General features: G+C 41.7%; 2 protein-coding genes across 3 annotated transcripts in view; one reads left to right on the forward strand and one right to left on the reverse strand.

The window, feature by feature from the left end:
* MFAP3 (microfibril associated protein 3) lies at positions 1-8,083 on the reverse strand. Of its 2 annotated transcripts, none has more exons than XM_075210113.1 (3): positions 7,981-8,083; positions 2,671-3,096; positions 1-1,368 (listed from the first exon to the last, which is right to left on the reverse strand). In XM_075210113.1, exons 2-3 carry the CDS (start codon positions 3,011-3,013, stop codon positions 611-613), a joined length of 1,101 nt encoding a protein of 366 aa, XP_075066214.1. In that variant the 5' UTR covers positions 3,014-3,096; positions 7,981-8,083; the 3' UTR covers positions 1-610. The 2 variants fall into 2 exon arrangements, with proteins under 2 accessions (XP_075066214.1, XP_075066213.1); XM_075210112.1 differs by having other exon boundaries at positions 2,671-3,101; positions 7,981-8,081.
* The window catches only part of FAM114A2 (family with sequence similarity 114 member A2), a 24,872-nt gene continuing 14,382 nt past the window's right edge, over positions 8,076-18,565 (forward strand). Inside the window, exons 1-7 of the mRNA XM_075210111.1 lie at positions 8,076-8,172; positions 10,244-10,464; positions 13,125-13,218; positions 14,285-14,383; positions 15,398-15,504; positions 16,977-17,111; positions 18,043-18,201. Coding sequence (XP_075066212.1) covers positions 10,255-10,464; positions 13,125-13,218; positions 14,285-14,383; positions 15,398-15,504; positions 16,977-17,111; positions 18,043-18,201 — 804 coding nt within the window. The 5' untranslated portion in view covers positions 8,076-8,172; positions 10,244-10,254. The remainder of the gene's footprint in view (positions 8,173-10,243; positions 10,465-13,124; positions 13,219-14,284; positions 14,384-15,397; positions 15,505-16,976; positions 17,112-18,042; positions 18,202-18,565) is intronic.

Here is an 18,565-nt window from a genome sequence, read left to right on the forward strand (position 1 = left end):
AGGGAACATTTGTGAAAACTGGTGCTGCTGTGTTGTCTACCTTCAAATTGCTTTAATTTCTGTCTTATTTATCTGCTTTCATTCTGAGCTTTTCAGCGATGAGTTCTAAATAATCATACAGGGATTCATTTTTATTTTATAGGTGTTGCTCTTAAATAGGACACAGCTCTACAGGGATCCCTTCATTGGGTACAGTTGCTCAAGAGAGCAGCTTTGTGCCATATCCAAGGGCAACTGATGAACAACTAATGCCATAAATCATTAATAAAAAGCACTGAAGGAAGAAAAAAAAAATGTATAAAATGCAAAGTAAAAGATTCCAATTGGACACAGACAATAAATTAGTCAGCCGAAGGTGCAAAAACTTTTAACACTAACTGGAGAGCAAAACCTTTCTATAAATAGAAAACCTGATATACTAGTTTATGTACCATTTACCATATCCGAGATGCTACAAAGAATGACCTCCTAGATCATACTGTAATAAAATAGAGAAATCTACAACAAAGTGACATGGCACAAGATTGAATCAATGAGGAGTTTGATTGAAAATAAGGAAATGAATCACACTTTTGTAACAAGTTTAGGGTTCACAGCAGAGTTCGGGTAGTCACGCGGTGGGTTCTGGTGCCCTGTCCTGATCCACTGTGGAAATAACCTCCTCCAGGTACGCTATGTGACCACACTCCTGAGAATTGTTGGTGTGGATGCTCTGAGTCTCAAAATGAGGATGGACAGACACATTGACCGCTATCTCCTGCCCGTGGACTGAGCTATCTTCAGAGTCACCAGCAGGAGATCCACTTCGAGTCATATTTGGGCTGATCGTGTAGATTCCCGCGGCGTGATCCTTCTCCACCTGGTCCGGGTCATCTAACCTCACAGCCTCAAACATTTCTTCCATAAACGCTCTGCAGTTAAAGATAAGTGGGGGCAGGGGAATACTTCTGGCCAGCTCTTCTATGTAACGAGCAAACTCCATGGTCTTAAACTGAGTCACCTTGGCCAGCTCCAGAGTCTTGGCAGAGGTGATGATTGGGATGCGTTTGGCGATCTCGAAAGCTTTTTGGAGCTTCTCGGCCCCTTCTGTGCGGAAGAAATCGTTAATGGCTTTCTCAGTCTTCCGCAGGTGGCTGCTCATCATGCAGAGCCGGGTGATATTCATAATTAGGGTGATAGTGAAGGTCACCAGGCAGACAATCACGTAGTAAATGCCCATGTCTCCAGAAGTGAAAGTCACCCGTAGAGTAACTGTGTAGAAGGAGGTGTCGTTCCCAGTTGGACACATACACGTGTACCTTCCCCGATCAGCGAAGGTCACACTGGTAATGTTAAGGGCTCCACTGGAAGAGATCTGCCATTTCCCTCCTGTATTATTTAAAGGAAAAATAAGAGAGACTTAATGAAAAGGTGACCATTCCAGTACTCAAATCAATAATGTATTCGAAGAAATACAATTATATCATCTTTGAAGCATGGGCGGATCTAGAAGTTTATTTTACAGGGGGGCGATTTTGACAGCTAAGGCTGCCGGCGGCTGCACACTATGCTCACAATCAGAGCAGCCGGGCAGCACACTCTCCCTGCCTGTCTCTTTCGAATGGACCTGCACATCGTGTGCAGCCGCAAGCCCCCCCTGGATCCGCCAATGCTACGAAGTCAAATATTATTGTGTTATAAAAAGTCTTGGAAATATTGTTGGAAATCTTTTCCAAGTACCCCCTATAAAGTGTGTTTATACTAAGAACCCCCTAATCGGAGTACAAAACTGCTATTAAATTATTACAATTGAAATGTTTGCACTTGCTCTACCAAGGGGTTGGGTTGCTGGGGGTTATTGCACATTTGCAGCCCAATATTAATGTAACCCCTTTATACAGGGGTTAATAAGTGGCCCGTTATAAAATGCTGCAGTGAAAGAAAAAAACAAAACAAAAAAATCAAACCAACGCATCCTGACTTCTATGCATCTCTTCTGAAGCTGGGTGTGACGTTCACAGCCCGACCCTTTCTCCCCCTTCTGTCTATCAGACACGGTCATGCTGAAGCACTGATTGGCTGACTCACCCTCTCAGTCACTGCCCTACTACTGCGCTTACTGCGAGGAAATGGGGATGCACAAGTGACTGGTCCTCCAATCAGTGATTCAGGAGGAAAGTAACAACGGAAGGCCACAGGAGTTGGCTTTGGGGTTGGGAGGCATGAACCTCGTCTCTACAACTGTGGTGCCTGCGAAGAGATTCTTACTTTGCCTCTTTGGACATGCAGCTCTGCTTTTGTGGCAGGAACAATTATAATAGTTATCAATTTAACCTTCCTGAATTAAAGGGGCTGTCCACCTTCAGATTACTTGTATGTATTTGCTTTAACTTACACCAATTTCTATTTCATTGATTTTTCTTACTAGCTTTCTCATAAGCCAATTAACCTTGTATGTAACATCAAAGTTTTGTATTTCGTTCACCTGAGCTCTGGCACAAAGCTGGTCTCTCAATACAAAGAGCTCACATAATGACAGAGTAGAAAAGCACAAAAGGCAATGTGCTTAGTAAAAGCTGCAGGAGGGTATATGTAAGTACAAAAAAACTCCCTTTAAGGAACTAGTGTATCTGTAGTTAAAATAAAGGTATTAAGTTACAGTTAAGGTACTAAAACAATGCATAAGCTTACCTCCTTCCACCTGGCCAAGTGGGCGTCCTTTGGAATTAAACCACACAACATCCCCATTTTGAGTGGCAGTAAGGTTGCACTCTATCACCGTACTGCTCCCCTCTTTGGCGATCTGGTCTCGGTGCGCAGGAGTGTTGGCGTTGAGCCGCAACGGAGCGTAAAAGGAAGCATTGTGCAGGTGGAGTAAATGCGTCTTATTTTCTTGCTGAAAGATCTGTGCATTGGAAGGGACTCCACCTATACCAGTCCATAGCAGGACGACAAGAGGCAGGGAAGAGAGGCGAGGACACCACCTCTCCATTTGATCATAAAAATAGAGAGAAATATTCCAAGCCAAAAACATTAAATGTCAGAATCCCTAGAAAGATATCTTATTCTCTGCCAATATACTGATGCCTACTCTTCTCCAACATCTTCCTGTAGCTTCTTTCCTGACCAGAATGAAAACAGAGAAAAAACAAAACAGATTTAAACAAAGACAACTATCTTGTTTTAAGTCAAGCAACTAACAATAACTACCTTAAAAGGTCATGAATATTTTAAGAAGGCAATATGCACTGTGAAAAACAAGTTACACAGAGGTTACAGCTAAAACTAGATCCTGCCAGATGCCACTAGATTACATATCAGCAGTTTTATTGCAATTGTCTAGTTACCGCATGCAATCTGCTCTCACACCTCTGGAAATAATGAACAGAAATGAACTTTCATCCACTGTAGATTAATGCAATTAAATGGGTGTTAGACAAACCAATGTTATCTTGCAGGTAAAACGTTACATTTATAGTATTAGTGGGAAATGGTGCATAAGTTATGTTCGTGGGGTCTCTGGACAATCACAAATTGATAATGGGTCACCAATAAAAACCTTATATCTGGCCCACAGGCTGTAAAATAAGCCACATGGTACAGTTCTAAGTGCCGAGACACAAGTTTAGAGTAGCATTTGGTGGTCATTTGGACAAGATCAAACTAGAGATGTTCACTGACCCCCGTGTTTTGGTTTTGGATCTGGATCAACTTTGTGTTTTGGTAAAACTGCCCTCGCGTGTTTTGGTTTTAGACCCCTATTTTTTTTTTTTTTAAATCACTATTTTCTTTGCTAAAATCACATAATGTGGCTCTTTTTTTGTTCCTACATTATTATTAACCTCAATAACTTTAATTTACAGTCTATTTTTGTCAAGTGACAAGAACCCTGCTACCCCTCCTGTTTCTGTGTGAGCAATGGCACTGGAGACTGGAGAGTGACAAGAACACTGCTACCCCTGTTTCTGTGTGAGCAATGGCGCTGGATCTCCTGGGGAGGGAGGTACTTATGGAATCCAAAACCCGCGAGGTCCGTCAACGCAACGATGATGCTTTGCCTCGATTCAGATCTGAGGACGAACGAAAGTACTGAGCCGGCTCACGAGCCTACTCGGATCCCCTAAGATCGGGTGGGCTCGGTTTTCAGAAAACCCAGCCCGAGCATCTCTAGATCAAACCAAACAGAATATCTTATGGCATCAGTGGAGTCTGGAAGTGCGGCAACAAGACCAAAGTCATCAAGTCACCACATATCTCAACATGCCCAATAAAGATCTAATAGATTTCAACTAGCTTATTATCAGCCCTGGGGGGAAAGGGGGTCTCTTTGGGATCACACACAATTTGACAGCTGGTCAGTTTCTCGATATTGCTGCAGATGTCAGCATGTGCCACCAACATTGGACAACATTTTTCACCTGACCCATGGAGGATAAAACAAATAGTCTCTTTATGATTACGACCTGCTCAGCTCCATCCTACACAATTTCCCAAACTGCACTAACAACTAACCTTACACACCGGAGCCAATATTGCAGAGAAGCCTATCAACTCCCATGGCACAGCCATATAAACGAAGCACAAATGGAGGCAGCCATCTTGTTGGCCAAAGCAATATTTGGATATAACCAATGACAGACATCACTAAGGCATGTTATGTATTAGTGATGTCACTTGTTACTACGGTTGTTACTAAGTAATGATTCTTTGCACGATATAAATAAATGTTAATAATAATATAGTTTAATGTCAATACATGTGAAAGGCAGATATTTTGTGGACAGAACCAATATTCATAAGAATACAGCCAATCAATCACTTGGAATGATTCTGTGCACGAACATTGCAATAAACTGAGGCACTGGCTCTGTAGCATTGTCAGGTGAACTGAATGACTGGTTTGCATGCAGACACAGCCGGGTCAGCGAGCACACAATGCAGTAAAGTCATTGGGGTGCTGTCATTTTTAAGGAATTAACTACCGCTTTAAATACACGTCCCTAATAAAGTTATTAACACACAATGTGCAAACACATACCCATGTATCATTTAAACATGTGAATAAACCACTTGTATGATTACAGATCCCACCAATGGTTTAACGAGTATACCACGTGACTGATTCATTGGGGTGCCAATACTTCAGGGAATGAATTAAAGACACACATATGCGAGTCAACGCAATGAAAATGAAGTTTGATGCAGATTAACTAAATGTTAACTAGTTCGGTATTTTGGTATCACAGTTACTCTCAGTCTCCAACTGAGTAATAAATGATGGTGATAAATATAATAGGAATGATCTGAATAGCAACATTTATTATCTATGTAAACAAACATTAGAGTAACTTGTATCTGTCTCATTCACAACGATGGAGGATATTACTAGAAAGTAAGAGGGGTTCAGAATTTGTACCTAAACCTTTGCAATAACTAAAGAAATGACAAAAAAAAAATGTAAAAAAAAATTGTATGTACCATGTAATTAAAAGCCTTAATAAAAACCATTATTGAAAAAAAAAAAGGAAGGCTCTTACACCTGCTGCCTGGACATTGCACTACAAGCAGGAGTAACCAAGATCCAAACTATCACTAGAATTGTCTTGGATCACGTTTTCTTTCCTGGACTAGTTTGTGTTTGCTCTCTCTCATATGGACTTTCATCTATTTTGATATTGATTTCTATGCACTTCATTCCAGATTGAACAGAATACTTATCATGGCTAACACATTAGAACACCTGAAAGTTAGTTGCCTTAATATAGGGATAATTGGTTTATTGTGTGATTTTATCATATAGGTTTTAATAAATATTGTTATACTGATTTAACAGTAATGATTCAGCACACTCTGCTCTTTTTTTTTTTTTTTTTTTAGTTTCCTGTCCATCAAGGTGACAGTGTTTTACTGACTCAGCACATGTGAAGGAGCTCTTATCTGTTCTGTACAGGTGAAGTTACCCATATTAGCTAAGCAGATAAAAGCCCCTACCCTCCCTGCAGGCAGTGGCTGTGTAGATAAGAGCCCCACCCTTCCCGCAGCAAGTGGCCAGGTAGATAAGAGCCCCATCCTTCCCGCAGCAAGTGGCCAGGTTGATAAGAGCCCCATCCTTCCCGCAGCAAGTGGCCAGGTAGATAAGAGCCCCATCCTTCCCGCAGCAAGTGGCCAGGTTGATAAGAGCCCCATCCTTCCCGCAGCAAGTGGCCAGGTAGATAAGAGCCCCATCCTTCCCGCAGCAAGTGGCCAGGTAGATAAGAGCCCCATCCTTCCCGCAGCAAGTGTCCAGGTAGATAAGAGCCCCATCCTTCCCACAGCAAGTGGCCAGGTAGATAAGAGCCCCATCCTTCCCGCAGCAAGTGGCCAGGTAGATAAGAGCTCCATCCTTCCCGCAGCAAGTGGCCAGGTAGATAAGAGCCCCATCCTTCCCGCAGCAAGTGGCCAGGTAGATAAGAGCCCCATCCTTCCCGCAGCCAGTGGCTGGGTAGATAAAAGCCCACCCCACAGCCAGTGGCTTGGCAGATAAGTGCCCCTTCCCCTGCACCTAGAAGCTGAGCAGATAACAGCACTTATATCCCTACTGACAGCTGAGTCAGGGATGTGTGGTACAGACACCATACATACATACATGGACCAGCACAGTGCCGGTCAGGGATGTGTGGTACATACATACATACATAGACCAGCACAGTGCCGATCAGGGATGTGTGTTACATACATGGACCAGCACAGTGCCGGTCAGGGATGTGTGGTACATACATACATACATACATAGACCAGCACAGTGCCGATCAGGGATGTGTGTTACATACATACATACATACATACATACACCAGCACAGTGCCGGTCAGGGATGTGTGGTACAGACACCCCACATACATACATGGACCAGCACAGTGCCGGTCAGGGATGTGTGGTACAGACACCCCACATACATACATACATACATACATACATACATACATAGACCAGCACAGTGCCGATCAGGGATGTGTGTTACATACATACATACATGGACCAGCACAGTGCCGGTCAGGGATGTGTGGTACAGACACCATACATACATACATACATACATACACATGGACCAGCACAGTGCCAATCAGGGATGTGTGGTACAGACACCATACATACAGACACCATACATACATACATACATACATACATACATACATATACATGGACCAGCACAGTGCCGATCAGGGATGTGTGTTACATACATACATACACCAGCACAGTGCCGGTCAGGGATGTGTGGTACAGACACCATACATACATACATACATACATACATACATACACATGGACCAGCACAGTGCCAATCAGGGATGTGTGGTACAGACACCATACATACAGACACCATACATACATACATACATACATACATATACATGGACCAGCACAGTGCCGATCAGGGATGTGTGTTACATACATACATACACCAGCACAGTGCCGGTCAGGGATGTGTGGTACAGACACCATACATACATACATACATACATACACATGGACCAGCACAGTGCCAATCAGGGATGTGTGGTACAGACACCATACATACAGACACCATACATACATACATACATACATACATACATACATACATATACATGGACCAGCACAGTGCCGATCAGGGATGTGTGTTACATACATACATACATACATACATACATACATACACCAGCACAGTGCCGGTCAGGGATGTGTGGTACAGACACCCCACATACATACATACATACATACATACATACATACATACATACATACATACATAGACCAGCACAGTGCCGATCAGGGATGTGTGTTACATACATACATACATACATACATACATACATATACATGGACCAGCACAGTGCCGGTCAGGGATGTGTGGTACAGACACCATACATACATACATACATACATACATACATACATACATACATACATACATATACATGGACCAGCACAGTGCCGATCAGGAATGTGTGGTACACCCTACATACAGGCACCCGGGCCCTCACCTCTCCATCCCAGGTCACCTCTCCTCTGCCTGCACCGACATATGCAGCCACCCTCTCCGCCCGGCCGGTGACCTCCTCCCGGAAGTGCTCGGCAGGGTGACAGATCACTTCCGGGTGCACTGGAGCTGTCAGTGACGTGGCGGCGGGTGAGATCCGTCATCAGCACGGAGGGACCCCGAGCTGCACATCCAGGTAACGTCACACTGAGCGCTGCTGGCATGCTGGGACTTGTAGTTCTCCTACAGTGCCGGCATGTGTTACATGCAGATAACACGTATATAATTGTAACATTTTGTTTCATTGACCTGCAGTGTGTTACACTGTGATGTGCAGGATAACACCCTGATATACAACGTGTAGGAGTGCAGCAGTATGAAGAGTGCCCGATGGATATCAGAATGTGTTAATATTAATATAAATATTGTAGTTGAGATAGACAAGATAACATTGTTATAAATGTATAACTAGTCCAGACTCTCTTCCAGAGAGGATTAATCCTTATTTTATTTTATTTGTTTTCTTCTTTCAAATTGCAATAAACTAAGCTGAATTAAATGATGAGGATGAGCATCCTCTGTAATCCTCTGCCTAGTTAGTGTGTTGGTGCTATATAAATAAAGGTTAATCAATAAATCATTAACTGGAGGCTGGCAAAGCTGTTTATTTAACTTTAATCAGCTAAATTGGGACATATTATTGCATTTGTTAAGTTAAATTCAGACATAAAGTGTGAGTGAGGCAGATCAGTAATTAGCCCACTTAATAGTAACTTTTAACAATACAAAATGAACACAAAGATGAATACAGTGTAAGGTACCACACACACCCTTACTAATCATTCTGTGGATTTCAGTTTCCACATGTTAGTGGCCATTTAAGAACCTGCTCATTTTTGCTTTATTAAATGTCTTTGATTAATCATGGGAGTGAGGGGGCATTGGGACTGTTTTTATTGATAAAGTGTCATTATACATTTGAATGTTTTTATTGCATTGGTTGAGGTGCACCTAAAATTGCACATTCCCATTTAAAGTGCAACTAGAAGACCGTGGCGGATTCGGGGGTGGGTATATATATTTTTTATATATTCTTTATGCTTCTATTTTATAGGGAAAATAATACAAAGTTAGTGTGGCCCATTCATTTATCTAAGCATGTAATCAGCTTGGTCTCTTGAGCGTAACATGTACATTTGAAGGAATTATATACGACCGTAAATGAAGGAGATATATCGAGACAGAGAGGGATATATTCTACGGATATTTTTCCTTGCTATTTACACAGTAATTAACAATGAATCCATTTATATAAGGAAAGCATTCATTTTGTTAGGGCTAAGAATTATAAAAGTAATACTGAGCTTGTAACATACATTACTGCTAACATGGCATTTTACATCGATCTGATTAGTGACCGAGATTTGAACAGACATTAACAAATAAATGGCAGCCTTCAGTGAGCAATCTCTAAATGAATGTAAGAGTAAACCAATCTGTCCTGATATCTAAGTAAAGGCAAAGGTTTAGTTAAGTAGTTGTCTTATTTCTATATAGTTGAAATAAGTTACATATCTGTGACATACATGTGTACCCTTTTCACCCTTTTTTTTATTTGGATGGAGAAAAGGGAATGTACAGTTCCTACCATCATGTATACAGCTCTGTGACATAGTAGGAATTTCAAACTGCGGGTTTGAAAAAGTGGAGATGTCGCCTATAGCAACCAATCAGATTCTAGCTTTTATTTTGTAGAATGTAGTAAATAAATGATAACTAGAATCTGATTGGTTGCAATAGGCAACATCTCCACTTTTTCAAACCCGCACATTAGTAAAGATACCCCTAATAAGAATAAGAAAGATGAGGTATTGCATTGTCAGTTTTACATAGTGGGGGCAGCCATGTGAAACACTGTTCATGAGAATGCTTTTATTTCGCTGGGAACCAGTGACATCATGGAGGCATTAAGGCCTAGTGATGGAATAGGCTGCAGACTCGAATTCTGGTTTACATCACAAAACGCCTGACTCCATTGTGGGTAGATGACTTTTGTGTTGTTGTTTGTGCTGCTAGAATCTGTTGTTTTGGATTCTTTTGTTTGTTGATAGCATTCCTAGGAATATTGGGGCCTTTATGAAACATTTCTTTACAATAATTTAAATATTCTGAAAAAATACAAATATATTGTAAATCCTTCTTTTAAAAATCAATGCATGTGTCATCAATTTATTTATTTAGTTTTAGTTTATTGTTTTTCCCCCCAGATGTTTTAAGCATGTCTGAAAAAGACAGTAATGTAAACACCGGGGACACCGGCCAGCCCCAGGAGCAGCAGGAAGACTCCAGTCCTAAGGAGACCAGCGCCAGAGAGGATAGACAAGCTGTCACGGAACCAGTGGCCATAACACGCAAGCGCCCAGAGTCCAAATCAAACAGCGTGTCAACTGAGGGGGAGGAGAATGAGGCAGCGGACAGGACAGATCAGGTGAGGATAAGGAAAGGGAGAATTAGACTTTGCTTCTGTTTAAAGTACACAAATAAAGTCGCCATTCCTAGGTATTCCGTAGCAGGACGCTGCTTGTGGAGTGCTAAGGAAGAGAACATTATGGGGGAATTCAATTGCCGGCGCACATTCCCGGCAATAACGGTAGAAATCTCCGCTCATTTTTCCTCACCTCTATGGGGTAATGAACGGAGATTTCTGTCAAAATCTCCACCGCAGAAATGTTTCTGGAACGACTGTGAGACGCTCCGCGGCTAATTCAATTCCCACCTATTTATTTATAAGGGCATGCATTCCTGAAACTTAGCCAGTATGGTTACAGTTCTATTGGTATCTATGTACTTTATTATACCTCAGCATAAAATATAATATGGCAGCTCTAGCTTTATTTTCTAGTAAATAAAGTCTATACTTCATGCAGAATGACTGTCACAGCTCAGCGTGTCATGTGATGGCAGAGGGGGAGGATGTCACATAGCAGAGACAATTTGTATGACTGTCAGATACAGGCCGCTTCTCTGTCAGATTTGACCTTGCACATACACATCTGACCATACAGTAGATGTGACAGGACATCTTTAGCGCACTCAGACGATGACCTGATTCCTGGTGAAATATCATCTTCTCACTGGGTTTACTGTTCAGTCTGATGGCCATATGATACATCCAGGTCAGATGTTGATCAGGATTGGAGGTCAGACATGCTGTGATTTGTGGGCAATTATGTAAAAGATGTCCTGACAAGTGGGGTACAATCTGTTAACGCTGAACCTGTCGGCTACCAGACCTCAGCGCTGACTGTCGACATTTTGGTGTCAACAGTGTGGCTGTCGACAGGTTGTCTACATCCCCATAATGACAGCATGTATGGTCTTATCATTCAGCTCATGTTTTCATGAACATGTGTAAAATAAAGGAAAAAATATCACTATTTATGTCTATGTTTTTTTTTTAACCTTTATTCAATGTTGTTTGTTGTAGAATTTCAAGAAAATCCTGAATTCTGCTGACAAACCATTTTAGTTGCTGAGTTTTGTAACCGGCCTATTGATATTGATAATCGTACAAATGTCACATAGAGGCACAGAGTAAAGGTCACTAGAACCTTAGTGATTAGCATTGCTTAGTAATAAATGTCATAAACAATATTCACTTTTAGTTACTGGAAAAGTGATCACATTTGTTGCACTTAGGGGAAACTGCTTTAAATATATTGCAGAAGAGGGAACATTAAATCCTTCTGTTGGATTTCAAAACGGCTCGATGTTCCACGTCCAAGGTCACAAACTTATGTTGAGGGTGTGAACTGCCCTGTGGGTTGCAATGTTTACCACAGCAGAAAATGTAATCTAACCAAATATAGTTTATTTTTAAAACAGTTCCTAAAAACCCCGATGACTTCCCCCAATAATTAATAGCAAAATGCATTTATTAAGTGAATATAATTTGAACGAAAGATAGATTAAATAAAGACTCTCAAGTACACCGGTGGTAGTGGGTCTCACGGTACTGACTACCCCGTCAGAGAAGGCAACGACATGAGGAGTCCGATTTAATAGTACACCGACCAGCTGAAAATAGTACTTACCGGAATGCAGATAACTTCATATCGCGACTCGTTCTGTTGGAGAAAATGACGGCATCACCACCCGCAACTTGGTTTAAAGCGGCGATGGACGGACCCAGCTGTCATTTATGTCATGTAAGTATTATTTTAGGGGTTAAGGTTAGGATTAGGGTTAATCCTAACTCCTAACCCTAATACCCCTAACCCCTAAAATAGTACTCTGAAGCAATGAAGTAATCTGCATTCCGGTAAGTACTTTTTTTGGCAGGTCGGTGTACAGTTGAATCAGACTCCTCATGTCATTGTCTTTTCTGTCGGGGTAGTCGGTACCGTTAATAAGTACTACACCCAAGTAGACAGTAGTCTAAGGGGGGGATTCACCATAAGCCAGTGGACATCACTACAACGTCCGACTCTGCTCATTTCTGACAGAACAGCCGTTTCGTAGTAATCCATTGGATTTATCAGTAGGAAACCAAAAGCTTAAGGTTTCCACATCTTCTGATGTATGTCTGCATGTTCTGTTACTTATATTAAGGGGGTAATTCAGTTAACAAAAGCATGAAAAATATATGAATTGAACCACACAAGGTGAAATATAAAATGTGTGAATTATTCACATGTGGTTAATTTTTTTGTCCCTCTAAGATGAAGTCACAAGTCGCCTGTTTATTTTCGACTTTGTTACAAGTCTAGGGGGTTTATCCCCCTGCAGTGGGATTGTTGTCTCGTGTATTTTTATTTTTGTTATTGGACCTTTAAAATAGATATTAATATGAATAAAAAGTAGAAAGTTGGTACAAACCCTTTCATTGCCATGCAGTTTTATCCACTGTCTCTACATATAACACGATATCGATTAGTGTGCGAGATTTGGCTGTGGTAGTTCACTATCGGCGGCATAAGATTGTATAACAGATGTAAACTATCATTTAGGAGCCTTTTTAGATGCCTCTACCAGTAATCCTGCTCATAGAGGGTATGGTATGCCTTAGGATTTATGTATAGGACATAAGTCCAGTGTGACCTTATCTGCCATGTGACCTGTTCTCTCTCTTATGTACTTTTCATACAGGATAATGTGGCCAAATCTCCATCATCATGGGACTATTGGGGGAGCTGGGGAAAGTCCTTGATTTCTACAGCTTCAGCCACGGTGGCGACAGTCGGTGAGTATTTATAGTCAATTGAAAGTTCCTGTCCCCCAGCTTTAGGTCATACATTATAAGTTGTCCTTTAGTTGCTGCTGGCTGTGATAAGTGGTGATGATTAAAGAATTGTTCCATTGGCGCCTGTGGCTATTCTTTCTAATTAGACCTCTCGCCCATACACAGTGTGGGCAGCCCTATTTCAGAATACAGTCTTTGTGTCACTGAGACACAACATTGTGCAACAGAAGCTCAGAAACTCTGCTCAAGTGATGTTTCTGGATCTTTGGGAATTGGTTTAAATGACTTCAAAATATCAGAGCCAAAAGTTCCAAGTTACTTATTTTGTAAGGGAAACATTTGCATCTCAGGGCTTACTGTGAAAAATATAAGTGTATTAGCTGTTTGAATTATTGTAGTTATTATATCTCTCGGGCCTATCTCATGCCCGGCAATTAGTTCACAACACATTGTTCCCAGGAGGAGAGTTGCATTAACAGCAAATAGAGATCAAGACAGGGTGGTAGCTTTGAAATCTGCACATCCAATCCTCTTAGTGCTCTCCCATGTTATACCAGTAGTGTCGCACAAATTATATTGATGATGATGGTGATGAGGTGCCTACGTGATTATATATCAGCCAGCAAAGGAGCCTATGTGTAATGATAACTAAGAAATAAGCAAGTTTGTTAATCACAGTAATACTGAAAGGCTTGGAGTGTGATGACTCCATGCCTCCATGACCATCCACTTAGCCCCCTCATCTCCTCCGCTTGCTCTCCCTTCTCTCCTCCTTGCCTCAGCTGGCTCCCCTTTTGCCTGTTCTGTTCACCCTCCCTTAGGATGTAAGCTCACATGAGCAGGGCCCCCTTCCCTCCTGTCTCCCTACCTGTTCTTCTGCTCCGTGTTTATTGCATTAGTCAGCCTGGAGTTTCTGAAGTATTGGTTTATTGTTCTGTACTCTTTCACCCTGTATAGTCTACTGTTTGTACTGTGTACGGTGCTGCGGAAACCTTGTGGCACCTTACAAATAAACGATAATAATAATAATTACTTGGCTGATGAAATGAGGCGTTTACTCACACAGGGCACGGAATCTCTTCTGCTATTGAGAAGGCTGAGAGCACATTGGGAGTTCCAAGCCCTGTAGAACTGTCATTTAGGGATCGAGCGGAGGCCACAGAAGGCAAGTACCATTTATTGTGTTTAAGTGGTTGTTATTAGTAGTGTTTTCTCATTTTCTCCCACTGATTGTGCAGCGTTTCCTTTCTCTCTATGTCACACTAGTGATTGTACTTTACCAAGATCTTGCCCATCATCCGGCTCTGGGGATCATGTGACAACGCTTCATTTCACCTGTACTGTAATAATGTTGCACAGGAAGCACAATTTGAAGAGATCAGGATTAGAATTTGAATGTACCAGAAATGCAGAGTTGATAGCGCACAATTGCTCCTGTGCTGACACATTAGAACAAAGGGGTAATGTTCCATTCCTGTCACACTGGGGCGTTTATGCTCTGAAGACGTTGCAGGCAGCATTGGCTGACTGTTATCACCCCCATGGGACAGGGCAGTACCATTCCCCTTTCTCTGGAACCTGTCACCACAAAATTATTGAGTGCCATGAATGGTAGGGCTTGTCTAACTGTGTTCTCTTGCGTTCAGAACACCCATCGGACACTACCTATGTGGAGAAGTTATAGCATTCAATATGTCCCCAAAGGCCATTCATAATTGACACTGATCGTTTACTTCACACTCACCTATCACTTTTGAAGTGCGCTGTATAGAGGCTGTGGTTTCACTGAGTGCTAGTGTGAATGAAAATCGGGATCAGTGATGCCGGTGTCGGCCCTATTCATGCACTTAGCGCAGTCCTAGCACGCCGCATACGCTGCAGGTCTGTTATGTTAATGCACCATCACTGTTGTCCTATGGGGCAGGGCCTTGATGGGAATCATGACACATTCTCTGTACAGCTCTGCATAATATAAACTATAACAATAATCATCACTGTTGAGTTCTGCAGATCTTCTGCCCCTGAGGCTGTTATTATAATTACACTATTACTGTTATCTGTAATGCAGCAACATTGCACAGTGTCAGCTGTAGGTGCACCCAGCGGCCTCCAGTGCTCACACGTTGGATGTGATTGTTTGTGCAGTAATAAGATTAGTGTCTCACACTTCTCTCGTCAGATGCCGGAGCTGGGGAGAGTGGTGAATCCAGAGAGGGAGAGGGCTCGTCCTCGATTACCGGAGCACTAGGGTTCCTCTCCAGTATCTCCACAGCAGTGCAGAGTACAGTAAGTACAGCCGTATTGTATACTACAAGAAACGGACAGGTCATCGGGGGAGAATTAATATCTGATGGCTTATTCGACAGTGTTTGATATGTTTTGTGGAGCTTTTAAAAGATTTTATTTTGACATTTCAACAATTACCCGCGAGGGGAATACACAGATGAAGAGAAAAGCCTTAGTTTATAAAGAAGATTTTATGGATGTGCCCCCCCCATATCTTGTCAAATATTCATGGCAACTACAGCCGCATGCTCCCCAATAGTCCTGATTGAAAAATCAGACCAAATTAGGCCACTCCCTGGTTCAAGCCAATCTTGCCCATTCATTGTGATGCCACACCCCTTTCCCATTAGGTCACGGCCCATTCAGACCACCAGAGATCCGGGATGTATAGCTGGTTTAAATCAATCCATAGAACTTCTGTAAAATTCAAAATGGCCACACAAAACTCCAAAATGGTTATTTCAACATATAGCTCAGTAGCCAGAAAGTAAGATGCATTATTTATTGTCAACCTGAAACAGTAAAAGTAAGATTCCATTACACACATGTGAAGGTCCTTCCAAATGTTTCGGGCTCCAGCCCGATGGGATCCAACGGGTACTAAAGCTCAGATGAGCAACTATATTCGCTTTTGTGACATCACTGGCCCTACCTATGTGTTTGAGTATGCCAGTCCATACACTGCAATTCTACAGGACCCCAAGTTTGTAACGTTGTCAGTCACTCAGTGTCTGCTTTGAGAGAACTCTTTGCTGTTGAAATGTCAACCTACTGCAGTGGGGGGGAAAGAAAGCATGATAGACATATTTTAGTTAGGTATAATCATTCCAGTGATTTCATGTTTATCTCGTTATACACAGCTTTTAATATATGTTAATTTCATACAGTGACTTTACTTGAAGTTAAGCGACTAGGCTCATCCATTGGGGGGAATTCAATTGGCCGCGTTACTTGAAAAGTAATGCAGCGTTAAAGGTATTACCGTTATTATGGTAATATTAACCCGGCTTTCTGCTCGCAGGTCAGGGAGCTGCGAGCAAAAAGCCAGCGCTAAAACTACCGTAATAACGGTATTTCTGCGCACTATTACGGTAATAACGCTAATAGTGCACAAGCTGCATTACTTTTTCAAGTAACGCGCCCAATTGAATTCTCCCCCTTTGAGTGTAACATTAGATAGAGTTGTCTACTTCTCTTGCCATTGAATACAAAGATCTCTACGTGAGAGAGACATTATTGTAGTACATTATGTATCATCCATAGAGGACAACAGAAAAGTGCCACCTAGTGGGCAAATTATTATGAATAGATAAGAGTACCCAGCTTTAGGAGTACCCTTGTTTTACTCATCCTAGCGGTATCTACAGAATATACCCTTATTTTACAAAGTTTTCTTTCTTGTATTGTCCCTTTAAATACCACAGATAGAAATTGACTTACCCCACAAATGTGATCTGTGATTTCTTCCTTAGGGGAAGACTGTTCTTACCGGAGGTCTGGATGCCTTGGAGTTTATTGGGAAGAAGACCATGGACGTGATTGCAGAGGGAGACCCGGGTTTCAAGAAGACCAAAGGACTAATGAACAGGAACTCTACGCTGTCACATGTAGGTGGTGCAGCTTTGCCGCTGTAATTATTTCCCTTCACTATTTCTGTTATGTTCTTTAATGAGAAAATGTACCTTAAAGCGTATTAGTACCACGTGTTTCATGTGTAATATAATGCTGAGTTATTTCCTCATTGCAGCCAGGGTAGCAGCTGGCTGTGATTTATTTAGTACATTCTACAAAATGACAGCTAGAATCTGATTGGTTGCTATAGGCAACATCTCCACTTTCTCAAACCCGCAGTTTAGTAAATATACCCCTATGACTCCTAACCTTGCAGATGTTACTTCGAATACATAACCTCATAAGCAAACCCCAATATTGGAGAGAAAATCACATGTATACACAACAATAGTATATTAGATACTTGGTGATAAGTTTCCACTATTATCTATTTCTCCAATTCACTTGTAAAGAAACATCACTTAGGGATAGTACACAGTGTTCAGTATCCATTAACCTGCAGAGCCAATCTGTCTCTGTGTATAAATATGAGGTTTTACACTCAGAACATTAATTCCTAATGTCTTCTCTATCGGGCCGGTTAACTCCTGAGATGCCATCTTATGGTTTTGTCAGTTACAATGTTATGTCTTGTTAGGTTTACAGGAAGTGATACTACCCTAGTGGTTCCTGTGCTTTGTGCACAAATGGACACATGCACAACGAAAGTTGAATTTACCATTTCTTCTTCCTGGATTTTGCTGTTTGGTTTTTATGCTAAATTACTATTGCACCATACAACTGAAACAAGCCAACATTAGTCAGTATAAACACTAGATGGCACTATTAGGGTTTGTTATTACAACTAGCAGAATATAATGGTTTCCACTCACTAGCTTTTAAATTTTTTTAAGAATAATGATTATTTGAGAAAAATCTGTAAGCAGATGTGATTGATAGAAAACAGTATTGATTTCTCCTTCACAGGTTTTGCGAGAAGCAAAGGAGAAAGAGGAGCAGCGAGTCAGCAGTGAGAGTAACCCAGAGACTGAGCGACGGGCACACTACGGTCTGTTGTTTGATGAATACCAAGGTCTGGCTCATCTGGAGGCACTAGAACTGCTGTCCAAAGAGAGTGAAGGGAAAGTAAGTTCATCCTGCTGTCAGATATTACATGTAAACCTTCTATCTGGAAGGAATACATGACAGAACATGGACCTGTTGTCTTTACACGGTGGAGGCAGCCATTTTGTGAGCAGTACTGTTATTCATGATAATAAAGCCTATTAATGCTGGATCCTCCAAAGATGTGTAAAAATGAGGCAATTTTGCTGGAGGAAGTGGGGTTTTTTTTCCTGTCCGTCCGTTAAACTAGATGCACCCTAAATGTGTGGTCTCCACCCCTCAAAGCTCATAAACCAGTCTGTGACTGGACGGCTCGTCCCACCCCTTTCATGAGCAAATCATGTTTTCAGGTTTGGTTGGAGTGTGGAATTTTATTTAGTTTTTC

This window comes from Mixophyes fleayi, chromosome 4 (genome assembly GCF_038048845.1).
Source record: "Mixophyes fleayi isolate aMixFle1 chromosome 4, aMixFle1.hap1, whole genome shotgun sequence".
Classification (NCBI taxonomy): Eukaryota; Metazoa; Chordata; class Amphibia; order Anura; family Limnodynastidae; genus Mixophyes; species Mixophyes fleayi.

What these genes read in the sequence shown, in the direction of transcription:
- MFAP3 (XM_075210113.1), bottom strand. Translation starts at nt 3,013, where the DNA reads ATGTTTTTGGCTTGGAATATTTCTCTCTATTTTTATGATCAAATGGAG. An exon ending in ACTTGGCCAGGTGGAAGGAG is followed by an intron (nt 1,369 to 2,670) that starts GTAAGCTTATGC and finishes TAAATAATACAG; the next exon opens with GAGGGAAATGGCAGATCTCT.